Source organism: Drosophila santomea, chromosome X (genome assembly GCF_016746245.2).
Source record: "Drosophila santomea strain STO CAGO 1482 chromosome X, Prin_Dsan_1.1, whole genome shotgun sequence".
NCBI classification, from domain to species: domain Eukaryota; kingdom Metazoa; phylum Arthropoda; class Insecta; order Diptera; family Drosophilidae; genus Drosophila; species Drosophila santomea.
The window spans coordinates 6,002,050-6,028,214 of NC_053021.2; the positions used below are offsets into that span (position 1 = coordinate 6,002,050).

At 49.1% G+C, this 26,165-nt stretch overlaps 6 protein-coding genes across 12 annotated transcripts; 2 read left to right on the forward strand and 4 right to left on the reverse strand.

The window, feature by feature from the left end:
• Positions 1-71: 71 nt before the first annotated feature.
• On the reverse strand, positions 72-2,566 carry LOC120455981 (centromere/kinetochore protein zw10). The gene is made up of 2 exons (XM_039642536.2): positions 1,104-2,566; positions 72-1,041 (listed from the first exon to the last, which is right to left on the reverse strand). Exons 1-2 carry the CDS (start codon positions 2,454-2,456, stop codon positions 226-228), a joined length of 2,169 nt encoding a protein of 722 aa, XP_039498470.1. The 5' UTR covers positions 2,457-2,566; the 3' UTR covers positions 72-225.
• A 187-nt stretch (positions 2,567-2,753) lies between these two features.
• LOC120455980 (chromosome-associated kinesin KIF4) lies at positions 2,754-7,380 on the forward strand. Of its 2 annotated transcripts, XM_039642534.2 has the most exons (6): positions 2,755-3,138; positions 3,198-3,877; positions 3,944-4,095; positions 4,155-6,412; positions 6,493-7,028; positions 7,089-7,380. In XM_039642534.2, the coding sequence occupies exons 2-6, from the start codon at positions 3,198-3,200 to the stop codon at positions 7,132-7,134; spliced, it is 3,672 nt and encodes a 1,223-aa protein (XP_039498468.1). In that variant the 5' UTR covers positions 2,755-3,138; the 3' UTR covers positions 7,135-7,380. The 2 variants fall into 2 exon arrangements, with proteins under 2 accessions (XP_039498467.1, XP_039498468.1); XM_039642533.2 differs by having other exon boundaries at positions 2,754-3,138; positions 6,493-7,380.
• Positions 7,381-7,630: 250 nt separating this feature from the next.
• LOC120455983 (beta-1,4-mannosyltransferase egh) lies at positions 7,631-18,570 on the reverse strand. Of its 2 annotated transcripts, none has more exons than XM_039642538.2 (3): positions 17,552-18,570; positions 9,887-11,223; positions 7,631-9,539 (listed from the first exon to the last, which is right to left on the reverse strand). In XM_039642538.2, the coding sequence occupies exons 2-3, from the start codon at positions 10,685-10,687 to the stop codon at positions 8,967-8,969; spliced, it is 1,374 nt and encodes a 457-aa protein (XP_039498472.1). In that variant the 5' UTR covers positions 10,688-11,223; positions 17,552-18,570; the 3' UTR covers positions 7,631-8,966. The 2 variants fall into 2 exon arrangements, with proteins under 2 accessions (XP_039498472.1, XP_039498473.1); XM_039642539.2 differs by lacking the exon at positions 17,552-18,570 and adding an exon at positions 14,607-14,863.
• Positions 18,571-18,752: 182 nt separating this feature from the next.
• On the reverse strand, positions 18,753-20,977 carry LOC120455868 (protein will die slowly). The gene is made up of 3 exons (XM_039642340.2): positions 20,385-20,977; positions 19,595-20,220; positions 18,753-19,526 (listed from the first exon to the last, which is right to left on the reverse strand). The coding sequence occupies exons 1-3, from the start codon at positions 20,653-20,655 to the stop codon at positions 19,338-19,340; spliced, it is 1,086 nt and encodes a 361-aa protein (XP_039498274.1). The 5' UTR covers positions 20,656-20,977; the 3' UTR covers positions 18,753-19,337.
• Positions 20,978-21,544: 567 nt separating this feature from the next.
• On the forward strand, positions 21,545-23,180 carry LOC120455871 (protein GUCD1). Of its 2 annotated transcripts, none has more exons than XM_039642344.1 (4): positions 21,545-21,932; positions 21,997-22,265; positions 22,335-22,474; positions 22,544-23,180. In XM_039642344.1, exons 1-4 carry the CDS (start codon positions 21,723-21,725, stop codon positions 22,645-22,647), a joined length of 723 nt encoding a protein of 240 aa, XP_039498278.1. In that variant the 5' UTR covers positions 21,545-21,722; the 3' UTR covers positions 22,648-23,180. The 2 variants fall into 2 exon arrangements, with proteins under 2 accessions (XP_039498278.1, XP_039498279.1); XM_039642345.2 differs by having other exon boundaries at positions 21,546-21,932; positions 22,389-22,474.
• Positions 22,824-26,138, reverse strand: LOC120455869 (arylalkylamine N-acetyltransferase 1). 4 transcript variants are annotated; one of them, XR_005616775.2, is made up of 3 exons: positions 25,916-26,138; positions 23,066-23,934; positions 22,824-22,980 (listed from the first exon to the last, which is right to left on the reverse strand). XR_005616775.2 is itself a non-coding variant. In XM_039642341.2 (2 exons), exons 1-2 carry the CDS (start codon positions 26,018-26,020, stop codon positions 23,203-23,205), a joined length of 837 nt encoding a protein of 278 aa, XP_039498275.1. In that variant the 5' UTR covers positions 26,021-26,138; the 3' UTR covers positions 22,824-23,202. The 4 variants fall into 4 exon arrangements, 3 of the variants coding, with proteins under 3 accessions (XP_039498275.1, XP_039498277.1, XP_039498276.1); XM_039642341.2 differs by having other exon boundaries at positions 22,824-23,934; XM_039642343.1 differs by having other exon boundaries at positions 22,824-23,914; positions 25,916-26,051.
• Between the last annotated feature and the right edge of the window lie 27 nt (positions 26,139-26,165).

Consider the following 26,165-nt stretch of genomic DNA (forward strand, 5'->3'; position numbering starts at 1 on the left):
GACATCACTGGGCGGAGTACTATGATCTGATATTATAACTCCTCTGTACGCAAGTGAAACCAGGCGGAGAATTAAAGATTATCAAATTATATTTCTTTTGGCATTTGTAGTAAGTTATTCAAACAATAATTAAGGACACATCATGGTAATCTTCAAATTCAGACTCCGTTTTCTACCCTAAATAGAAGTACATCCACCCATCAAACCTTGCTCCGAAAAACGCGCCTATACAATCTGGGTAATGGCCTTCGCTCGCCAATCGGTGTCCTGGAACAACGCCCTGATGAGGTGCTTGATCTCGTCTGACTTGTAGCTGGCGGTCAGTGGGCCAACTCCGTCGCCCCACAGCTCTGTGATCTCCATGAGCGAGGCGTTCATCATGGCCTTCAATTGCTGCAGCCGGAGCCAAGAGAGGACTTGGACAACCTCGTTGGGCTCGCGGAAGAGCGTGGGAGCCCGCTGCAGCACCACGTCAATGAGGTCGCTCAGCTCACAGGCCATCGGTGCGGAAATGTCGCGCAGCGTGAACACGCGACGGATTAGCTCGACGACAAAGGTGTTAATCAGCTCGCAGAAGGTTGCATTATACACAGTCTCCGGAAGCACATTGGCCCACACGTTCTTGAGCAGCTCCAGCTGCCGCAGGCACTGGCGCACCAGCTTTAGTGGACCAGAGCCCAGTGTGTGCGGGCTCTCGAACTCGAAGCCCTGCATGATGCCCATTAAGATGGAGGATTGATAGTCGACCTGCACTCGGAAATGCTGCTGACCAGTGGCCTGAAGTGTCTTGGCTAGCGCCGCCAAACTTTCGATGCCCTTGTTGGCATGCTGAGCCACCCAGTGCGTGAGGAACATGCAATTGTTGTGGAACAGCACGGCTTGCTGTGGAATGCTCTCGAGCAGCTTGCGGTGCACCTTGGGCACCTCATCGATGTACGTGTGCAGCATGACGGAAATGATGCTGGCTATGGGATCGACTTCTTTATCGCCCAGCTTGTCCGTGGGCTGGCGGAGAATGCGGTCCATCAGTTTGACAAAGTCCTGTGCAATGTTCAATGAGTTCTGTAGTTAAATCGTTCGTTTTATTTCAGGGCGCAACTTACCTGAGCACTTTTTGAGATCATGCAGCATGGGAAGAGGAAGGGATCGTTCGCCACTTCGGCAGTGTGGTTGTTGGGTGCCACCTGCACCATGTCCTGCAGATCTCGCTGTATGATCTCGCGCGCTGTTTCCAGAACCCGACGAAACAGCCGATTGCGGTAGTAGGTCTCGTATTGCTCGACAAACTGCCCTAGAGCGCGATCGTGCTCTGGATTGATAATGAATGAGTCCACGAGCAGCTGCTCCAGCTGGGTAACATCCTCGCACAGCGTGGAAGCCTGGTACTCCTCCATGGTTTCGGGTACAGCTGGTATGAGGCACTCGTCCACCAGTAATTGCAGCATTTTATCCTTCACATGATCGCCAATAATGCCAAAAACGTGTTGCTCGCTGGATACACTGCAGTTGATCCCAGCCAGCGTCTGCAGCAGCAGCTTGAGGTTCTCCAGAACCTGTTTGTAGTTCGGGCGCAGCTGCGATGAGCTTGACTCCTTGGTGGCGTACGAAAGCGACAATCGGACGTAGGAGCCACCATCGACTTCTTCGCTGTACTCGGCCATCACTGGCCGCAGAATCAGCGGTTCGATGCAAGTGTCCAGCAAGAATTCGCAGAGCCGCACCGGATTGTAGGGCTCCTGAAAGAGGGCCTGCACAACTTCCTGCAGCTGCGTTTGATCGCGGCTCACCTGCAAGGTGACGCAGCGCGATGTGGGAAAGGATTTACACTGCAGCTGCACTAGTCGATCGAAGCGCTCCTGGAGGCTCTGCTGCAGCAGATGTGCCTGCACATGGTATTTCACCTTGATGGTCTCGTAGCACTCAAGAGCCTGAAAGATGCGTTGCACCTCTGGCGTGGCCACCTGTGCGTCCTGTGCGTCTACGGAATCATCGCCATAGATGAAGGCCCTTAAGCGACCAACAAGATCAAGAATAACCAGGTAATTCTTGGTGGCCTTAGCCTCCTCTACGCACTGGAACAGCTCGTCGATCCTAAGGACATGCTCGCTGACACCGAGACCCAAAAGGATCTCGCGCAGCTGCCTGCCGCTATCCGCCAACTTGGCATTCGCCTCGTCCAAGGCGCCCAGCCCCTCAGAGCCCACGGTCTCGAGCAGGTCGTGTATCTCCCGATTCAACGAAGCCGACTCCTCCAGGAAAATGTCCGGCGACGTGTGATTGGGCATAAACTCCGTGTAGTTGTCATCGATGTGCTTGCGGACGCGCAACTGGAAGCGATTGACGCGCGTCAGCACTTTTAAAATGGCCGATTGGGTGGCCTCCACGTTGGCGCAACCGTTCCCATTGCCGTGGAACGCCTCCTCCAGCACTTTGAACCGCGGCGCCACTTCCTCCATGTCCTGCTGTCTGACAAGTTCCTCCTTTTTGCCAATTGTTGCGAAATCCAAGCCAACTGGTTTCTTCAATTCAATGTTGATCCTACCGATTGTTCAACAAATCGATAGGTTTGTGCGCTTATCGGCAAATCGGCGGGAAAAGGCTAGACGGCTAGATTACGAGAGCTGTCTTCTTTTTTGAATAAATCTATGTAGATTGTAGTTAGTTTGTACTTTCTTAAATGCGATACTTTTAGGCAACATTTTTTTTCTGTCAAGTCGGCCAGACCAAATATTTCAACCATTCGCCAGGCATACATACGATTTATTTTTCAGATGTGCCAGTAAGTACTACACACCAAAACAATCGACATCTGGCTACAACGGCACCTCTGCTGAGCCCCACTTATCGACCGACAACTGCGGTGTATCGATAACAACGCCATTTTTGAAAATACTCGCAAAAATGTGTTCGAATGTTGGCGTCGCATTTCATTAGATTAGGCCAGGATCATAAAATCGAATTTGTTGAGTGTACCGGGTTGCCCGTGGAGGAACCACGTTGCACCGCGATCTAAACCAAGCCAAAATTGTAAGTTGCTCTTAGCGCTAACCGATTGTACAGTTTTCGCGGGGTTTTCTGCATCTCAATTCGGGGACTTAACCTGATCTGCTGCCCTGCTGCTCTGCTGTCCTGCTGAAGGTAAGTGGTTGGTGGAGAGTTGATGAGTATATGATGATTGTCCCTTCGAAACCCCCCAGATGTCCAGCGAGGATTCCAGCTCCGTGGCTGTGGCCCTGCGCGTGCGCCCATTGGTGCAGTCCGAGTTGGATCGTGGCTGCCGGATTGCCGTCGAGCGCTCGGCGGATGGAGCACCACAGGTCAGGGTGAACAGGAATGAGTCGTATACGTACAACCATGTTTTCGACATTAACGACACGCAAAAGGATCTTTTCGAGACGTGTGTGCGGGACAAAATGAAGAAGCTGTTGCACGGCTATAACGTCACAATCTTGGCATATGGACAAACAGGTTCTGGCAAGACCTACACCATGGGCACGGCCTTTAATGGAGTGCTGGATGATCATGCTGGTGTCATACCGCGCGCCGTTCATGACATATTCCAAGCCATTGCTGAAATGCGGGAGGATTTCCGTTTTGCTGTCACATGCTCGTATGTGGAGCTCTACCAGGAGCAGTTCTATGACCTCTTTTCGTCGCAAAAACGGGAAAAGGCCACCGTAGACATTAGGGAAGTGCAGAATCGTGTGGTCATGCCGGGCCTCACCGAGCTGGCAGTCAACTCCGCCCAGGAAGTGACCGATCATCTGATGCGCGGCTCCGCCGGACGAGCAGTGGCCGCCACGGCCATGAATGAAACCTCTTCCAGATCCCATGCGATATTCACGTTGACGCTGGTGGCCACCAAGCTGGACAGCAAGTATGCGGCGCCATCCCTTCGTTAGCATGCTTAATAACTCTTTTTTTTTCCCCCAACAAACGACAGACAAGCCGTCACCACATCCAGGTTCAATCTGGTAGATCTGGCTGGCTCTGAACGCTGCTCAAAGACCCTGGCCAGCGGCGATCGCTTTAAAGAGGGCGTGAACATCAATAAGGGCCTTCTTGCCCTGGGCAACGTGATTAATGCCTTGGGATGTGAGTAATTGCCACTTCTCTCTGTAGCATTGTTAATAGTTCGTATATTCCACACTCAGCTGGACAAACCGCCGGCTACATACCCTATCGGCAGTCCAAGCTGACGCGTCTGCTGCAGGACTCCCTAGGCGGTAACTCCATTACGTTAATGATTGCCTGCATCAGTCCCGCTGACTATAATGTGGCAGAGACGCTAAGCACTCTGCGCTATGCGGATCGAGCCCTGCAAATCAAAAACAAGCCAGTGGTCAATCTCGATCCGCATGCGGCGGAGGTTAACATGCTGAAGGACATCATCCAGAAGCTGCGTGTAGAGCTCTTGGCGGGCGGCAAGATGAGCAGCTCTATAACTAGTGCAGTTGGAGCCGCTGGCTTGGGCGCTATTCCCTGTGAGGAGTCACTAGCTGGTTCAATGGCCAATGCAGCCGAGTACCAGCGCGTCAAGGAACAGGTGCGCACCCTGCTGGACAGGAATAGGAAACTGCAGCAAGAGCTTCATCAGTCGTTGGCCGATCTCGCCGAGAAGGAAATGCGTGCCCACATCGCCGAGCAAGCCCATGATAAACTCCGCAGCCATGTGATTGAGCTCAAAAGCAAACTGGATCAAAGAGAACAGGCGGCAGCCGGTGGCGAAAATCCGAATGGTGACCATCAACTGCGCGAAATCTCACTGCTGGTGGATAAAGTGAACGATGAGTTGCAACGCACTCAGAAGGAGCTGGAGACCCAGGGCCATGAGACGCGCCAGCAGCTCAGTAGTCGTTCCCAATCGGAAGGGGGCGATAATGGCGGCGATGAAGTCCACGAAATGCTGCATTCCCACTCGGAGGAGTTTACTAACAAGCAACTGAACTTCGCCGGCGAACTGCGCAACATCAATCGCCAGCTGGATCTCAAACAGGAGCTGCACGAGCGTATTATACGCAACTTTAGCAAGCTGGAGGCGGAGGACGAGGACGCCAAGTTGCGTCAGTGCAACCAAAAGATCGATGACCTCGAGGCGGAGCGACGAGACCTCATGGATCAGCTGCGCAACATTAAGAACAAGGATGCTTCGGCCAAATTGGCGGAGGAGCGCCGCAAACGTCTGCAGCATTTGGAGCAGGAGATCTCCGAGCTGCGTCGCAAGCTGATCACGCAGGCGAACATGCTGAAGATGCGTGAAAAGGAGCGTGAAAAGATTCAGAATCTAAGCAGCGAAATCCGCGCCATGAAGGAATCCAAGGTGAAGCTCATCCGGGAAATGCGCGGTGAGTCCGAGAAGTTCCGCCAATGGAAGATGGTACGCGAAAAGGAGCTCACCCAACTCAAGAGCAAGGACCGCAAAATGCAGTCGGAGATTGTGCGCCAACAGACGCTGCACTCCAAGCAGCGGCAGGTCCTAAAGCGCAAGTGCGAGGAGGCCTTGGCTGCCAACAAGCGGCTGAAGGATGCTCTCGAGCGGCAGGCATCTGCGCAGGCCCAGCGTCATAAGTACGCCAAGGATCACGGCGGCTCAGCGAAATTGCAGGCGCAGACAGATTCCTGGGTGGATCGTGAATTGGAAATCATACTCTCGCTTATTGATGCTGAGCACAGCTTGGAGCAACTGATGGAGGACCGGGCGGTGATCAACAATCACTATCATCTGCTGCAGCAGGAGAAGACCAACGATCCGGCCGAAGCCAAGGCGCAGGCCGGCATTCTGGCGAATCTCGAGGAGGAGCTGGAAATGCGTAATGCCCAGATCTCCGATCTACAGCAGAAAGTCTGCCCCGCCGATCTCGATAGCCGCATTCGCTCCTTGGCGGAGGGCGTCCAAAGCCTCGGCGAATCCCGGGCTGTAAGTAAGCAACTCCTGAAGACTTTGGTGCAGCAGCGGCGTCTACAGGCGGCCAGTTTGAATGAGCAGCGCACAGCGTTGGATGAGCAGCGCGCACAGCTCCTGGATGCTCAGCAGCAGGGGGAGGCTGCAAGCAAACGCCTCCGTCTGGTCCAATCCGAGCATGAAGAGCAGATGCTGGCCCAGCAGCGCGCTTACGAGGAAAAGGTCGCCGTTTTGATCAGGACAGCCAACCAGCGATCGGCTGAATTGCAGTCGCCAGCGGAGGCGGAGCAGCAACGCAATCAGATCCTTGAAGAACTGCTCAGCAGCCGAGAGGCACTGCAGCAGGAGCTGGACAAGCTGAAAGCCAAGACGAAGTCAAAAGCCAAGGCCGACCAGGCTGCGTCTCAAAATTTAGATGATAGTGTTCAGATAGTGGACCTTAACGAATCAATAGAACTGAGCGATGTCAGCGACGATCCCGACTGGGTGCCATCCACCTCGAAATCCAGGGTGAGTTTGAACTGCACAGGTTGCTCTTCTCATGAACTCTTGAAATTAATAGTTCCACACTTTTTTCGACTTCGTCGCAGAGGGTTCCATCCGATGTTAGCCGCACTGTGAAGCCCCAGGTTGCGGGGTCAACGCCTTCGGATAAACAGGATGCCAACGTGACGTCATTGGGCAATGCATCCATTCAATCGCTGAACTCCACATCCGTCACAGAGGATGGCAAACGTTGTAAAGGCTGCAAGTGTCGCACGAAGTGCAACACCAAGCGCTGCGGCTGCCTGGTGGGCAACCATGGCTGCTCCGAGAGCTGCGTTTGCAAGAGGAATTGCCACAATCCAATGAACAGCAAGGATCAGCCTCCGCAATACGGGGAGGGCGATGGCCAAACTGCCGAAGACATCAAGGAGGAGGCGCCGGAAGACGCTGACATCACGTCCGAAACCGGCGACGACGAGCCGCAGACCTCCAAGGAGAACACGCCCAAGTTCATCACGCCAGAAGCGCCCGGCAAAGTTGCGGCTTCGCCAAAGCGTACGCTGGAGGAGCCGAAGGCCGCCGCCACACCGCTTGGCAATCTGAACGGAGTGGAAGACTTCAATGGACCCAAGTTGGCTAAGTGGGCAAGAATCCTTTACTTTATATGTTCCCAATGCAAGACTTCGATTTCAATTTGCAGAATGTCGGGACTGGCGTTTGACACGCCCAAGCGGAAATTCTTTTAAGGTTGCGGAGGACCTTATGCAAGCGCGGATGCCCATTTGTGGTACGGAAGGGCAGCAGAAGAGGAGCAGGAGCAGGAGGAGAAAGGAGTCCCCAGATGCCACGTTTTGTAGCGGCTAGCTTAGACTCGCTTTAATATGTTTGTTATCTTTTAGGAAATGATCGTTAGGGAATTCGCATCCACCAAGACTGTATTACCCATCCATGTTTTATAATGTACCAATATAGTATCCAATGATCTGCACTAACTCATTGTTGGGTCATCCAAACTTATTTTAAAAACGGATAACTGCAGAAACCAGGCAATATCCAGACCTATTTATTAGCTATTTATCACTTTAAGTACATGGCCAAAATGCACGATTACAAGTGAGATAGGTATATGCTAAGGGCCAGGATTCTTAGGTAGGTAAGTTTCGAGAATGGGCATTGGTTCTAGAGTTTTTCAAATAAATTTCGCATTTTCAACCCAAGACCCGAGAATTCAAAAAACATGCGTTTATATTTTGACATTTTATTATTGTTTTTGTATTTGGTTCTTTTTTCATAACAGTTTTATGTGTTTGTGTGTGTGTGTTGGGTGTGTGTGTATGTGAGTGGACACGACATCCTTTTTCGCGGTTCACGATTTCTTTTTGGGATTTACGAGGTGACTGCAACTCACGTGTTCCATTCTGTGATTTGGGCGTGGGTTTCAAAGCACCGATAACAGATTTACACAGAATGACAAAGGCAAACAAGGAAAATGTGACTAAAACAGAGTACTCCAAAGTAAAAAAAAAAAACAAAGAACAAAGAAATTCGAAGGCGCTCCCCGAGAAGATCGAGGAACTCTTCGAAAATCACAAATCACGATCATATCATTCACACCACGAGTTTTCTGGGTTGAAGAGATCTACTAGAGAATGCGGAAAAGCCCGATCCTGATCCTCTGGTCTCTCGGGGGGTGGAGTGGGGGGGCACAGATCCTGGAGTGAATGACATATTTACATAGGCCAAACAGTTCACAAAGTACATCAACATTTGCGCGCAAGTAAGTACATAAGTGTAAGCATTCAAGTTTACTTTGCTTTTTAAACTTGGTTTCGGTGTGAATGATATTTAACAGATTATCAATTTACAATACATCAATGTACACATTCTTTTAAATAATCGTAATTGTAATAATAAATCTACAATGTACATACAATATTTATGTTTCTATAAATATAGCGCATTCTTCACTACGGACTATACAAAAAAAATAGATATTTATATAATCAAATTACACTTAATGGAGAGTTTTTCGTGTGTGTGTGTGTGTGGTTTTCTTCATTGTGATTGCCCCAATAGTTGTATTGCAGTTGTATCTTCTAGTGAGTGTTGCACTTTCATCGATCTCGCTTCAAGACGTGTTTGTATATTGCATTTGTTCATTGGGTCAGACGCCCTTGTATTCTGTTGTGCTGATTTCTATGATGATCTGATTTCGTTTCTTTTTGGCAAAATTGTGTATGATCATGACTTTAGAACGAAACAACAATTATATGCGTGTGTACGTGTGTGCGGGTGTGTCTTGTGCAGGTGTATGTGGGTGTTGTGGTTGAGTGACTCTTATGCTTAAACAAAAATGTACAAATAAAGTAAATCAATCAGATAATGCCAGGACAACACACTGAGCCTGGCCAAATTGTGCGAAATTTCGTTTTTGTTTTTGCCTTGCTTAATTTGGTTTTTGGTTTCGTTTTTTTTTTTTGCGGGGGAAAGGGGCGATATGATGACCATGGCTGCACTTGATGACTCCTCCTGCTGCATCCTGCATCCTGCATACTCCATCCTCCAGTTCCACAATACCCTAGACAGTCTCTAGTACGCGCACATCCTTCTGCACCACATAGAACTTGTGCTTCTTGCCCACCAAGCCCCAAATGACGGCCACATTCTCGATGACCACATTCACGGGTATCGTGCACACCGCCCCCAGCACGCAGGCCAGGAATCTTAACAATCCGAAGCGGTACAGCGAAAAGGACTTGATCACGCCAAAGACGTACATATAGATATTAATGGCCGCGATGAAGGCGCACACGAAATCGACCAGATTCGGACAGGGTATGGGATACAGTGCCGCAAAGATGATGTTTGACGTGGACAGTGGCATGGTTACCCACGAATAGACACTGATGCCCAGCAGCAGCTTGTGCTTGAAGGGTATCATCTTGGAGTGGACCACCAGCAGGATGCCCTGGAGCCATCGCTTTCGCTGCTGCAAGAAGTCCAGCAGCGTGAACGGCGACTTCTCGTACATCTCGCCCTCGATGAAGTTGAACGTGTATCCCTGGCTGAAGGCACGCATCGCAAAGAAGCAATCCTCGGCCACCGAGCCATCGATTCCGTTGTCAAAGGACACTGAACGCTCCGCACTCACCTAGCAAATGGAAGGATAATTAGTATATGCTTTCCATACATATATTCATTAATAAATGTAGGTCGATTTGTGGGCTGGGCATGTTGTTGAAACCTTGTGACCTTGTTTCTAAGTATGGCAAATATGATTCCATTCTCGTGGCACAAGAACATACAAATGGAAGCTAGGAAGTAGCCCCTTTCGAAATGTCTACGTAAGTGCGAGAATTAGATGGCCTTTTGTTAAGAGCTTACTGAGCTGTCACCAGTTGATAAAAGACCGTTTGGGAAAGTTCGTAGAATTCCCCAAAAAGCACACTCATTTGCCCACAAATCGATTGCCCACGGGCAGTGAAGGGAATTACCCACCTGGGTGACCACATAGCTGCCCTTCCAGCTGAACAGCGGCTTGTGGAAGAGCTTGAACTGCAGACGCAGCTTGCCCATGTCATCGGAGACGCGAAAGCTGTCCGCCAAGGTGGTCAGCCAGTTGACCACGTTCTCGTTGGCATAGGTGATCAGGCCCTGGCCAAACGGATGCTTGCCATCGAGCACAAAGTTGATGATGCCACGCACTGAATTCTCCGTAAGCAGCGTCTCCTCATCCAGATGGACGATCCAGTCGCTGTCGTTCAGCACATTGACATTGTCCTCCAGGCAATACTGCAGTGCACGGGACTTGAAGAGCGCCCCGGTTCGCGTCTTGTACTCCTTGGGCACCACGATCTCACGGATGCGGCGATGCTGCGACAGATTCACCGCCTTATCGGTGACCACCTCGATGAGGAAGTTCTCCAGTCCGGTGTCCAGGCAGGTGTTCATGTTGCGCAGCACGTTCGTCTTCACCAGGTCGGCGAAGTCGCCGCGCGTGACCACACGGATGCAGATGAAGGGCGCCAGCAGGGGACTGCCCTTGAGGACGACCTTCTCGGGGAAGGCATTGTAGAAGACCAGGCCGCAAAAGTTGAACAGCACCTGGGGCAGCGTGAGCAGGGTGAGAAAGCGCAGTAAGTACAGCAGAACCGTGGCCAACTGGCCGTATTCAGTCCATGGATCCACGAGCGTGAAAGAGTTCTCGTCAATCTTAATACCGCCGGAGAATACTTCGAAGGTAACTATCACAGTGATGAGCAGTGTGCAGTGCAGCAGATGCTTTGTGGTGGAGTTCATCTTGGTTTGCGGGTCGCGGATTGCAGTTTACGGATTGTGTCTTGTTTTTTGTTTACTTTCAGATGGGTTTTTTGTGTTTTGTGTGTAATAAAGTATCTTAAGTGGCTATCGTCCTCCTTGTCGCCTTAAGTAGACTTGTGCTCTGAAGATTCCGTACTTGGGAATCCTTATCTGCCTTGATAGTTTGTTCGTTCGTTCGTTCGATCCCAACTCAAATGAGTGCGAATGAATGACTAAAGGTTGTTGTAAGTTGTAAGTTGTTTGTGCCTGTTGCTCGGCGATTGGTGCCGAGCGGAACGGAAGTTTGGTCCAGGCACCCCCAAACACACAATACGTGCTGCTCCGGTGGTGAGGCTCTATCAGCTCCCGGATGTGCTGCTGCTCCGCGGTCTCGTCGTCTTCCTCGCCGCTTCCTCTTCAGCTGTTGGTCGACTTGGACCTGCACTTGGACTTGGACTTGGACGACTTGGTTGCTGCCGCTGGCGTTGGCTTGCTTGCATTTGAGACTCTCAGCTCTGTTTCCTGGTCAGACATTTCTGCGAAGAAACAAGAGGTTTTCATTAGTTTCAAGTTCTGCGGCAACCTATTTCCCTAGAAAAGCGTAGCATTTTCCACTTTTTCCACAGCCCCATAAATCCCAAGCGCCAACCAATTATGCCAAACAAATTGGCATCGCCCGCTGATGTGACTCGTAATCTGGCATTAAAAATTACTTAACCCGGCAGTATTCTTAATTTTTTTAACCTTTAATGCACACTCGCATGATTGAATTAGAACCGCGAGTGCATGGGCGTTCCCTGCCAGCTTGTTAATCATCAACCATAACTATTGATCACATAACCAGGCAAACAGGCAGCTTCTCCATATTTCATTTACCATAAAGCCCGCATAACTTGGGCACCAATTGAGCGAGTTCAAATGCCAACGATTTGATTACAATTGGTACACATTTCGAATGGCATTCGAGGGGTAACACACTTTCGGGCTGCCATGCGGATAACGTCTGACCATTTGTATTTATAACATTATAAATAAGCATACATAAATATGTAAGCACATACATACGAGTATCGCATCGATATCCGAATAATATGCTGTTAGCAAATGTTTCCATTTGTCGCTATGAAATAAGCAAGCATTTCACAGTGACTAAGCGCGATATGATTAGAAGTATTTAAAAAAAGAAAAGAAAATGTGGACCACAAGCAAATGAGCTAAATGAGCAATATACCAGCATGTGTGTATTTCGACTTGGGGAAACCAGGAAGTACCAAGATTAAAGCAGCGTTTGATTGGCATTGACACTATCGCGCGAATTGGGGAAAGCTGAAAATCAAATGGGCGGCGATAAGAACTAATCATCAATCATTTATAACCACTTTTTTCGGGGATAGGATAAATAGAACCAGCTAATGAAATTATCGCAGCTGCAGGCTACAGCAGCAATTAACCACAATTTATGAACTAAATCGAAGCAACTCGAATGGTTCAATTAAGCCAAACTAAAAGTAGATATTCCAAATCTAATTGAAATACTTGTGAGCCCACATGGCAAACCGCAGACTTTCAACGGCAATTCTAAATATAATAATTCTCAGAATATCGCATAAGCAATATACAATCAACGCCCCATAATGATGAATGAAAAAAAGGAAGTTGAACAAAAGGAAAATCACAATAAGTCGGAACTTTGTACACCATATGATATGAGGATGATGATGATGATGATGATGATGATGATGATGATGATGATGATGAGGATGATGGGTGATGCTGATTCATGCAGTTGGACTGAGACCAATAGCTGCTGACCAAGTGCCAGTGTAATTTTCCATTGATTTGACGCTTCACGGGAGTGTACTCCACTTCACTCTCCAGACTGGGGCGTTTTCCAATGGCAGGGTGGGCACATAAAGATTACACACGCCCCATATCGATTTATCCACTGGAGGTGGGGAGCCATCACCACCAACACCACCACCCAGGAGCTACCACAAGAACCCATTAACTTGGGAGGTTGGGCAGTTGGGCGGCTATGCGGTTTGTTGGTGATAACGCAAAATATCGAGGGTCGGCCCATAACAATAGACTGTTTATGATTCCCCAGAGTGTCTGGATTTCTCATGTGAGTTGTTCCCAAGTCGAACAGAACTATGGCATACTTTGCATACTTTCCACCCTAACCGGTTAGCAGCGTACTTGGCCCGGCTATTGTGACACTTCAGACATACGAGCTGATAAGAAACTCTGCGCCCGGCGTATATGCCGCTGGCTTTCGGACCATGAACGTACGAGTACACAGTTTACAATCCGTTGGCGATAAGCGACGGCCTTCGACCATTGCGAAATCCCGGATACACGCGTTTCTACGTCAGAGCTGCCCGCTTCCATTGTGGGCCAGTTAACTGCCCGTCGTCGCCCAGGTGGCTGAAAAAACCTCATTCAAATCCCAATCCCAATTCCACATCCACAACCAATTCCGATTCGGAAACCAATCCGAGTGCCAATGACTTCAGTGCGCTTATCATCCCGAGATCCGTCGTCGAGATTTCGCCTGCGAATGAATCATACGACCCGAAGGAGGAGGAGATGGAGATGGAGGAGGAGGCAAGTCCGGAGAGAGAGCCAGCCTCAGATAACCCGGACCCGAGCCCTTGTTGTTGGGGGCGTAATGAACTTGGAACGCTCGCGATAACCGGTCCGCTCTTATATAAACAACAAAATCGCACTGACTAACTGACTGACTGACAGACTGACAGTCTGAATGAGTGAATGACTGGGCTCGGTGCAATAATTTCAACAATAGCACTACTATATGCGCTGGCTCTCATTTGCTGGCTTTGTTTGTTTTCGTTTTTCGCAACTAACTGCGAGAAAATGGAAATGAAAATAAAAATGAAAATGAATGCAACGCTCCAACGATTGCAGGGCAGTGCACAAAATCGAATACAAGGGAAAAATCGAAAGTGCAAACGTTTGAATAAATGTATCATGTCAGCTGCATAATCACTGTTATCACTGTTTCTATTTCGGAATCAAAGATGTTGTTCATGCGATTTTATGGGCCACGTTATCGGTTTATCTCTGTAAGTGCCAATAGAATGTCCCACCGTAATGCATAACATTTAGGAGTATTTACGGCCAATTGGCGAGCCAAGCGATAACCACTGTAGTGCGCGATGCCATTGCTGATATACTGGTTAATTGTTCCCGTTCGCGATTTCCAGTTGAAGGGGGCGATGAGCACAGCTCCCACTTGCAGCCAGGTGGGGGAAATCTAATCGTGAGCACCGTGCCCTGAGTCACATCATCGCACTTGGCGCTGGGCACTCGGCATTCAGCACTCTGCACTTGGCCGCACTCGAGCAGCGTTGCCATTAGCCAAGTTAATAGTTCACCTTCTACGGAGTAGGCCTCCCTTCGCCTGCTACTCTGCTGCTCCTCCCTCCTCCCCACGACGGCGGCCCATTAATTAGCACGTCTCTCGACTGGCCTAGAAGTCAATTAAACTTAAACAGCTCCAACTACGCCAGGCGAAACTCGCACAAAACTCACACAAAACCTTGCATTATCCAACTACCTTATATAACAACCGCGTACTGTCTGTACGAGCCCTTTGGCACTGGCTTTCAAAGTCACTGCTCTCAATGGATCCTGTTCTAGCCACATTTCAGATAATTGTTAATTGCCTGTCGCTTTCCAGCTATCCAGCTATCCAACTAACCAGCAAATCGGCCATTTACTATCGATTTGCCGTCACTCGCACACACATTTTTCCCCTGTGCACACCGGCAACGCTGCAGTCAATGTCAAAGTCCATTGGTGTGTGCTCCATGAATGGGAAATCCCCGGTTCACAGGGGATCGTTTCAGGTGCCATGAATAACCCACCAGCCACCAAACACACCGCCCCCGCTCACCACTCCATAATCGCCCGTTTTCGTTTTCGTATTCGTATATTTGGATATTCGTATATTTGTGTATATTTTTGTATATTCGTTGTGGGTTTTATTTTTCCGATTTGACTATAGTTCGCAGTTTGGTCGCTTATTTCGCTTTGATTCGCTGCACGTTTCGACTCGATAGGATTCGTTTTGTACGCGTGATTTCGAACTATTCTGACTACTCTATTCCTCTCGTGCTTCGCGCTTGGAGCTCCGCAGACGGTCGCCGGTACACTAAGCTCCATGGAAAGCAGTCAGGTACACCTGCCCATACGCTCCATACAGCAAACGGAATACAGCAAACGGCATACGGAAAACGACACATAAGAATGGCTGTGTGTGCGCAGTCATAATAATAAATTAAATACGTTATCAAGCGCAGAACACAATCAGCGGAGGGCAGAGCGTCGCTAACCAACGTTGGCCGTATGTACTTGGTTGGTACACGTAGAAGAATCCACCTCCAGTACGGAGTAACTCCGCTCTTCGCCAGAAGCTAACTGCGCTGATTTGCGCCAACTCATTGTTGGTGCATCAATCGCCAGTTTAGTGGTTTCCGTGGATTCTTGATTTTTTCCAGTGACCAATTGATCTCAACACTTTCTATGGATTTTCTATGGACTTTTGGGGGAGTGGCCATTATCTACTTTACGGTTCGCACGCTTTGCACATAAATGTGACCTATATTGTGTCGCATTTCCTGCAGACAAGCTGATTTATTGCTCCTTTTAAGAAGTCTCAATTTCTTCATGTGTAGTGCTCCTCGATTAGGTCGCAATCGCAGCCCGGTTGTCGTCCACCTCTAGAATCATTTGAATCACACACAACACAACCAGTTCAGATAATGGGTAATGGGTACGAGTGGCGATGAGTGTCTGCCGCAGTGGGTGACTAATTCCGGAGCATTTGCACTCGCTTTGGGTAGGATAGTAGTGGCGAATGTGCTACTTCCGCCGAAATGTCGTCATGGGCCAGGCAAATGGGAATTCCGGAAGACGCAGACATATGAACCCCATACTATCGTGGTGGCAATACGGATGAGCACATTTGGTGGACAATGCCAAGCCAAGGGCACCTATTAAGGTGGCTAGCGAAGCAGACTATAATAATATCGAGAAGTTTGGGATAGTTTGGGAGTAGCATTAGTTTACACCCCGATATGACATCATCAGCGTGTTCGGCATAGTTGGACATGCAAATGGACTCCATATCAGATGGCCATTTGCTGTAAGCCCAGTTCATTGGCTGGCAGTCGCAGGAACAGGAGCAGATGGACAATGGACGATGGACGGATAGGATAATTGCATGTCGCAAACGATGAGGGCACATTAGCAGTGGGCCAGGCTGCAGGTGACATCATGCCCAGGTTGTGGAGTGGATAGGAGCCAGGATAGCACGAGGACATGGACCGGGAAGCAGGAGGAGGAGGAGTAACACTGCTGCTATTTGGGCCACATATCGAGGGCTGGGTAACAAGAGAAAGAAAAGAGCGGGCGAAATCGCTTATCGCAGTGGACTGAGCAAACAGCGACAAACATGCGTCTGTATCTGTGCGTAGATAAGCGCCGGCAGAATGGCAGAGCACACAATCAGCACTCGTTAATTGTGGACACGGACACAAATAAAATGTGGGCAGCAGGCCACTCACACTGCATAAGTGGTCCATGCAAAAGTTTGGTCAATCTGCAGCACATGTGTAACATGGCGATTGGGCCAACTGAACACCAAGCGATCGCAAAGTCCATCTGTCTGTATGTCCGTTTGTCCGTATGTCCGTTCAGTAAAGAAAACACACATGACAAATGCAAGTAACCCAATTCAGAGGGAATGTTCTGCTCCCCCAGCGGTAAAGTGAGCTTAGAACAAAGGTGTTGTGATACGCCACACGGGAAATTGTTTACAATCTAAGGCCTTATCTGCATCAGCTTGCCCCACAAAGTGCAGCGGATCAAGTTACTGTAAATGTTGTCTTAAGAGGAAACTATATACTATATATGGTCGTTGGTCGTTGCTCCTTACTTGTGTTTACCAACAAGTACTACCCAAGTGTCACCTAACCAGGGAAGAGGTGGCTTTGGTGGCCTCCTCTTGGCATATTCTTGGAATAATGGTAGCTAAATAACACCAAGTCCGTTGTGGGCATAACAAATGATTGCCCAAGTCAACGTTTCCGGCAATCGGAAACAGTTCTTGCGCTTCAAACAGAAAACTGGCATTGTTTACATCGGCGAGTTGTCAATTCTTCCACAATAAACCCATTCATTCGACACACATATATGTGCATATGTATGTATGTTTATGTAGACCAAACTTGGCAACCGTGCTCAAGGACATTGCCCGCTGGCTATGAATATTGGTCTATGGGATGCAGGCGAGAGTCACGAGATGCCGAGTAACTTTCCACGTTAACAGGTCACATTGCCACATGGGAACTAAACTACACAAAAACACGCGAGCTCTGCGCAAACATACGACTCATACGATTGTGCGGCAAATACTAGGACTTTCTCTTGCCAACCCAGAGATACTGTCAATCTATGTAGATGCCTGATTTAGTTGAAATGCTCATCCTAAGTGTAATTAAGCGGGGAATTAGGGACATTCATGGTTATGAGTCTGCACACGGCGCTGCGTAATTACGCGCATTTTGTACATGTAGACCTAATTTCATGCCCGCCGATGTGCACATACAACAACGACGACCTACCGAAATGTGCTAATGGGCGGTCCAAGGGCGTCGAAGGGGGGTGGCCAGCCAAGGGCGCAGTTTAATGGGTTTAATAATTGGGTAGTTGGGCTAATTAAACTAGTTTGTCAAGCGAGCATTTTCTCGATGCTCGATACTGGCTAATCCCCCTGCCGATTTACATACGTACGACACGTTACGCCCCTGATAAGTTAACGTGCTTTTCTTTGCTCACCATGTTTTCCATGCCAAAACGGATTGGGTAGAAGAAGAAGAGGATGATGATGATGATGATGAAGAAGAAGAGCGAGTGTCCGAATGTTTGGATTTCTTTGCTATCTGTCTATCTCCGCCTTTTCCTCTGTCTTTCTTCGCCACTCTGCTGCAGGCTGTTGTTGTTATTGTTGTTATTATTGTAATTGCTGTTATTGGTATTGGTGTGGCAGGGTTGGTGCGGGGCGTGGCGCGGGTGGGCGGGAGTTTTCCGCGTTCTTGGGTGTGCCGCAAAATGAAACACTTTTTTTTCCTTTTTGGCGCCTCTCTTTCGCACTCTCCTTGTTGTTGCTGCCGCCGATTTGTTTGGGTTATTTTCGTATTAGAACCTCTGGTTGCTGGGTCTCTGTTGTTGCAATTGTTGTTGCTGGCGATGTTGTCTCCACATGAATATTTGCGATTTTTATTTGGTAATATATATTGTACATATATTTATAAACGTTTGTTGCCTTGCTAATTTTCTGCCAATGAACACCTCGATCCCACTTCCAATCCTCCTTCGCACTCTCTCTCTCTCTCTTGCTCTCTGCACCGGTTGACGCCGCTCTCTCGGCGTACTGTGCACAGAAAAAAAAATAAAGCAATTGCAACGAAGACGCTTGGAAAAGCCCAAAGTAGCAGCGATTTGTTGTTAAAGGAAAATCGATTTTCCCACGAGCACGGCGTTGAATTTGCTTTTCTTTTGCTTTTATTGCCCCTTTTTTCTCACTATGCGTGTCGCGGTTCGCGTGTGTGTATGTGTGCGTGGTGCGGGTGTTTGTGTATGTGTGTGTATGTGCGCGACGGCGGCGGAGCGAAATTGATTTGCAAATTAATTGCAAACTTCACTGGGCGACTGTTCAGCGGATTGGCGCGCGCATCGCATTGCAGAAGATTCGGATTCTGATTCGTTTAGGTTCTGAATCAAGTGAATCGAATCCGTGATCTCCGATTTTCGATTCGTCGGTTTTTTCGATTTTCGTTCTGCCAAGTGACCGTCGCGCGCCGCCGTCAAAATCCCGTGGCGAACGGTCCAACTGCACGACCAGTGTGGCCGTCTTCAATATAGGGTCACACTCCAAGGGGCGCCAGAATTTAAAAGCAAATAAGTTTTGGAAACGTTAAGTATTATTCCACTGCCCACTGATTCAATAGCCGAAAGACAAAAGAAAATAATGCAATTATTACAATTAAGTGACTCGCCTCGAAAAGCGCTCAAGTTGAAAGGACACTTGGGCGCCGCTGAGTACGTGCTTTCTTTTATTCAAAATTTACATTTCGTATTTTATATATATTCTTTCTGGCGCTGGGATTTTGGCCCCCAGCACCTGTATGTTTTGTTTTGCTTAAATTTAGTTTTCTCGTCACCGAAAGATCATCATATGTTTTGTGGGTTTTGTGTGGCTGTGTCAAAGGTTACAAACATTTTTTGGGGGGAATATTCTCGCTTGCATGGTGGCCAATACAAATGGGCTAATAAATATTTATACATTAATTTTTTTGTTTTCTCCTTTTTTTTTTTTTTTCGTTTTTTGTTTGTGATTTTTTCCGTTTTTGCCGTAGAATGTGAGGTTTAAAGTGTGATTTAAACGTAGAATTTTAGAGTTCCTTTTTTTAAATTAGGCGTACAAAAAAAAAAGGGGGGTGTGTTACAATTACGATTAGGCGGTTTGCTTTAAAATAATATTATCCAAGAAATGTATGTGTGGTGGCAGCCAAAGCTGCTGCTCCTCCCGATCCGCCCGTCCTCCAGCTGGATACCAGCCACTCTATGTGTCCGACTTCCACAGCTTGATGGTCTTGTCGTTCTCGAGCGCCGCGGACGCAATGATGTTCTCCGTGGGATGGCAGGCGGTGCACAGCACGGTGTCGGTGTGTCCCTGCAACTTTTGCACCACCTCCTTGCTCTGCAGATTCCAGATGTACACCATGTTGTCCTCGCTGCCACTCACGATCCACTGAAATGGGAGATAGTATGCATTCAAGTTAAATGAAATATGTGTGATATAGAACTAAAATGGCTCACCTTTCCTCCCGTCACCGAGAAGTTGGCGAATATGCAGTACTTCTCGTTCTTGTGACCCGTGTACGTCTTCAGGCACTTGCCCTTTGAGTAGTCCCACAACTTGAGCGTGTTATCCAACGTGGCGGCCAAGATGTACTTGCCGTTGGGCGAGAACTTGACAAAGCTGACGGGCGGATTGTCGTCGTCGATCAGTGTCTTCAAGCACTGCCCACTGGCCGTGTCCCAAATGCGACAGAGGCCGTCGTAACTGCTGCTCACAATCAGCGAGCCATCCCGATTGAAATGGACCGCCGAAACGGGATCGGAATGGGCGGGTAGCGTCTTCAGACACTTGCCAGTGCGCACATCCCAAATGCGAACGCTCTCATCGAAGCTGCCGGAGACGATCAGATTGGACTGCGGATTGAAGTTGCAGCAGAACACATAGTTGCTGTGACCCTTTAGGGTCTTCAGGCTCTTCCCGGTGCTCAGCTCCCAGACCTTGAGCGTCTTGTCATCGCTGCCGCTCACTAGGAGTCGCGAGTCTGAGCTCCAGGCCACATCGCTGATGCCCAGCTTGTGGCCCGAAATGGTCTTCTCGAACTTGCCATCGTAGGCGCCCCAGATTTTGATGAGTTTATCAGCGGCTGTGGGATACAAATACATAGTCATATATAAATAAATAAATGAAAACTTAGTTCAACATATACACCACAATTCCCCTTAACTGTGCCACCATCCACCCAGTTGCAATGCCATACGTAGTCAATACTGCCTCCCCACGTAGAATCGTTGCCAAGGATGTACTTACAGGAGCTGGCCAGCCACTCGCCGTTTGGACTGAACTTGACCGCCGACACCGCCTTGGTGTGTCCGGCCAGGGTGAACTTGAGCGTGTAGTTGGGCTTGACGGAGAGCGAGCTCTTGTTGGAGGCGCTGCTGTTCGAGGAGGTGGTAGCCCCCGGCTGGCCCACCGAGTTCGGTTGCAGCGTATTCGGGCCACTGGGCGCCGTGGGCAGGGGTTGCGGCGGGGGATGCACTACGCCGGGATGGCCGCCGTGCACGGCTCCGATGGGCACCATGTCCTCCGGATGTGGATTCTCGTTTTTCTTCTTGGCCTGGCCTTCTTACTTGTTTATTTTCGTTTTTTTTTGTGTGGCACGCCGCACACGTGCTTCTTCTTCTTGTTGTTCCGGCTAAGGGAACGCCGCCAATTAGCGGGTGAAATTCGTGTGGCTGTCGGTTTGTGTGCAGCTTCTCCCGTTCCCGGCGGTCATCGGGTGCTTTCTGCTGGCCGTGCGGTTTGTTTATTTAAGTAGGCGCTTGGTTTTTTGACTCGTTTGCGTGCCACACGTGAAAATAAAAATGATTACGGCCACACTAATAAATACAAAGTGTCCAGCGTCAGTGTGACCGTTGCGCACAAGCAACGGATTGCCACAGCGGTGGTGGAATATTGATGTATATTGCGCTAATTGCTCCTTTTATGTAGATTTACCCTGTTTTCGGCATTGGGGGATGATTTTAGTGTGCAACTTTGCAGTTTCCCGCTAAAAAACTGGGAGGGAATGCATCGGCACATCATCAATGCCAAATTTCATGCAGCTCGCTCGACGTTGCCAGATCGCTTGATCACATCATTTACGGAGTTTCGCGTACAGTTGTTTTTCAAATTTAAATAATTTGTCATTTATTTCTATTCACTAGCTCGACTATTTCGAAACTATTTGGAGGTAATTGTAAGAGGACTTGCCACTTTGAACGGTTGATTTGCATGCGCATACACGTTAAATATGCCTTTAAGCTATGTAGCTAGGAATCGTTTTCAGCAGCCAACAATTGTGAGAAAATATATCAACAATTTTGGTATAAAATATATATGATTATGAAATAACCGGCAATTGTTTGAAAATTCCACTTGGAGTGCTTTCCAATTGGACAGGCGTGATGGTAGTAGGTATTTCGGAGATAGCTGCCATCTGGTCACACTGCCCAGCGTTACAATTGGCTGTCAAACCAAAACATTCCCCAGTTCCTCAGTTTCCAATTGGACGCCAGGATCAAAGGAGCGCAGCCGCGGGCACAGGAGCACACGTAGCACACGGAGCCAAGGACCCGAGGAGCACCAGAAGCCAAGCTGCTGGCCAGGATGAACGGACTGCCGCCGAGCAAGCACTACAACTTGACGCACTACCAGCAGCGCTACAATTGGGACTGCGGACTGTCCTGCATCATCATGATCCTGTCGGCGCAGCAGCGGGAACAGCTCCTTGGCAACTTTGAGGCCGTGTGCGGCGAGGAGGGATTTGGCTCGAGCACCTGGACCATCGACCTGTGCTATCTGCTGATGCGCTACCAGGTGGGAATGTCATGATGCACATTTATTTGGCCATTCTTCTTACACTCTCAGTCTCATTGGGCAGGTGCGCCACGAGTACTTCACCCAGACGCTCGGCATTGACCCGAACTATGCGCAGCACACGTACTACTCCAAGATCATCGACAAGGACGAACGGCGGGTGACGCGCAAGTTCAAGGACGCCCGGGCACACGGACTGCGCGTGGAGCAGCGCACCGTGGACATGGAGGTCATACTGCGCCATTTGGCCCGCCACGGACCCGTCATCCTGCTGACCAACGCCTCGCTGCTCACGTGCGAGGTGTGCAAGCGCAATGTCCTGGAAAAGTTCGGGTGAGTTTCTCCTTTCCGCCGGCGATCCCCAAAAACCACCTTAAATCCCCATGAATCCCCAATGAAAAGCTGTTTTCACCTACCTTGCATTGTTCAAAACACACGCCTGCGTGGACCCAAAAGGTACGCCGGACACTATGTGGTGCTCTGCGGCTACGATATGGCCGCCCAGAAGCTCTTCTACCACAATCCCGAAGTGCACGATGGCCGTAAGTATGGAGCCACCACAGTGTTGGGCTGAAATTTCATTGATTTTCGTTCTTGGCTGCGTTCCATAGACATTTGTCGCTGCCTCATCGAGTCCATGGACACTGCCCGTCGCGCCTACGGCACCGACGAGGACATCATTTTCATATACGAGAAGCAGGCCACTAAGGAGTAGATGGATTAACCCAGAAAATTAACCGTGGAACAGGAACAGGAGTACCTGCCGTCGCCAGGTTGCCAGGTGATGATGAGAAAGGAGGATTGCAATCTGCGCTTGTGATATTAGGTCTTTAGGAGGAGAGCATGTACATGTACATCTATATGCGACCTACGAGTGGTTGCTTGGTTAACTTTGGCACAACAGTGTACTTTATTTAGGTATTGTTAGCAGTTAGCAGTTGGTCCCCATACAAAAAACGATTGAATAACAATTACACACACGTCTATGTAAACTTGCCAGGCAGCGTCCGCATTCTAGAGGCGTTCCATTGACCTGGCGCTCCAAAAACTGTCAGGGGAAAGTAATCCAATGTTATTACTTAATACTTAGTTAGTTAGTTTACAGAGAACAATAGGAATTGTTCTTAGCTTACTTTTCGTTTAGTGCTCCCAAAACTAATTTCCATATTTGTAGTACGAAAACATTCCAATAAGTTGCAATATGGTGCATGTATGTAGAAAATAAATAAGATTATTGTTCCAAAAAAATCTCAGCCAGTCGGGCGTCGCCTTAACGTGACTGCTCCTTCTCATCCTGGTCGGCGGCGCCGCAGATCGCCTTGTACAGCTGCTGCATCTTGATGTGGGGCGCCTCAACGGGCAGGATCACCCGACCATCGCCATCCGTGTACTTGCTGTACGGCTGCTCCGAGAAGACCTCGAATCCATGCGAGCGGAATATCTTCTGCGAAAAGATGCCGGTGGCATCGGCTTTCAGCAGGCGAAAGCCATTCTTCCTGGCCACCGCCACCGATCGCTTGACCAGCTCGTTGGCTATGCCCTGGCCACGGTAGCAGGAGTCCACCGACAGGATGCGCACATCGAACATGCACGCCACGTCGAAGTGCTCGAAGAGATTGTACTTGAGATTGTGTCTGTGCAGCAAGTCGAAGATCTTGCGAAAGCCCGCATCGTCATTGGTGTCCAGCTTGCTCAGCGCTTTGGCCGTGTCGCCCGGTTTCAGGATACCATTCAGGACCACGCCGACTATTTTGCACACTCCCTGCTCCAGCTCCTTCGCATCCACAGCCATCACGCTCATCCGGTCCAGTATGGCCTCGGCACAGTGCGACTCCAGAGCGGCACAACTGCTGCCGTTCTGGCACAAACCGGCGGCCTTGTTCAGCGGCTCGTCGGCGAAGAAGTTGCGACGCAGGTGCTCCAGCACCTGGTCGCAGTGCTCCGGTCCAATCATTTTGTACTCCATGCTGGAATCGCTGTATCTGCGGATGGTAATGAAGTTCTGGCGGCCAAGCCCATTAAAATGTATATCTAAAAAACTACGTTTGCATACAAGTGCGCATTAATCACTATTTTTTAACATTTTCACTTGCAAAAGTCTAGGTCCACACATGGCACTCGAATGTGTTGGAATACTTTGGCCATAACTGAATTAGTCGCTGTCCTTTCAACTCGCAACCTCTTGCCTCTCGCTCGCTCCCACTGCACTGTATGCTGGCTTTTGTGCTGGCCCCAAATGCCACACCCCCATCGCCAGCCGCCCCCAACGACGCCTGCCCGCAGATTCCCCCACAGATTCCCCGCCGATTCCACGCAGGAGCAGCCCCCCACTTTCTGGCCATTTAATCCCAAATAGCGTGACAAAGGCGGTGTCATCTGTGGTAGACCAGATTTCGCGTTGGATTTGGCAGTTAGATTCACTTACTCGGTTCCTTTGGCTGTATGATCTGGGATCTGGATGAGCTGGCTGAACTGGTGGACGGTGTTGTTTGTTTGCCTCGCTGAGTTGAGTTGCTTGGGCGGCGAAAAAATGTGTAACCTACTTGCGGGCGCTTTCGGATGCGAAATGCGACTGGAGCAGCTGGAGCAGCCGACCAGGCGAAGCGATAGCGACAGCATCCCGTTGCTGCACTGCAAGAAAATACCTACACTCTTTAGATGAAATGAATAGAATTGAAGTTACGATGAACACACGCAAGTTGCTCTCTTCACCATCTTCACCAATGGTAATTCGAAAGTTATTTGTAGGTCACAAGGCACTCGAAGGCACTCCCCCTTTTCGCTGCGTGTACGCCCTCGTGTTTGCCTCATTGCCGAAGCATGAGAAAAATGTGGTCCTCTGGGATGGGGGGAAAGTGAAGAGGGGTGGTCCTTCGAGTGACAGCCATGCGTATACGCAACGTAGCATTGGAGCACTGGAACACTGGACAGGAGCAACAGGAGCGATTGCCTGGTCGTGACTTCTGCGGGTGCCACAGTAAAATCGAGAGTTTTCCCCGCCCGTTGCCCGTTTTCCGGTTTTCCCCGGAAAATGCGTGCGTGCGTGCGTATTCGCACCAACTGTTGATTCGTCGCACCCGCACTCATATACAGATTTTCACTCTCAACGAGCAGGACGTGGCCACATTGGGTGTGAGGGGCACATCCTGTGTTATCCTGCTTACATGCAAATGCTTTTATGGCTCCATATGAGAGGCTTAAAAGGGGGCTGTGCACTTGAAAGCGATGGGAAGTGTCTTGAATTGACAAATGTAATCGTGTAATCATGTAATAGCTATAACTCAACTGGTATATATAGCATATAACTATAGTGTATATAACTTTATAACTATATGGTAGATAACTGTTGCTCTGACCTTCCTCGCCGCGTTTGCTGCCTGATGTACATACTCATTGGGTTAATTTTTAACCCTATTTAAACGCCACTGTGTCCACTGGTGTCCAATTGGGGCGGACACGTGGCCATCGCCGCATTGCACTGAAAGGAAAACTTGCTGCTTGTGCTCCCCATGAGATGAGAGCACTTTACTTCTCAACTCGAAACTTAACTGCTCGGTAGTAGTTGTTTTCTGAATTGCCTTGATTTTTCTCTCACTGCACAAAAGTGGCGAAAACACGACGTGTGTTCATTGAAAGCGAGCCACAAGACTCGTATTCAAATTGCGTGACTCTCTTCCGGATGGACGTGTAGTGCGTAGTCGTGAATGCAGATCGAGAGACCCGGAGAAACAGAGACCCGGAGGAACAGAGATCCGGAGGAACAGAGACCCGGAGAATCAGAGAACCGGAGCACAAAGGTATTTCAGAGCCAACGACGCTGTGCGTTTAGCTGCGTGTGGCTGTGGCAGCTATGCTCGTTATTATCGCTCGTTATTGACGGCAATCAGATTCAATTGGCATCAATGATTGGCCCCAATATCGCCAATATCATCAATATTCTCAATATCGAGTGACTATCGAAGGGGAGGGCATCACTAACTGACCTTGAAACAGGGAAACCCCGTGGCACTCCGTTGAAATCCGGCGTGTTTCAGGATCTGTGAAAGCGCAATTTGTACCAGGGGTTGAGTCCATCTCCTGATATCCATGCTATTGATGGTGCACACTTGGAATTTTGAGTGGGTTAGAAAATCTCATAGAAATGGGGGAACAAATCTGATTTGAAAAGTTTATCAAGTGCCGGACAAATCGTTGACATGTTGTGAATTGAAAACGATCAATCCAACCAGCCAT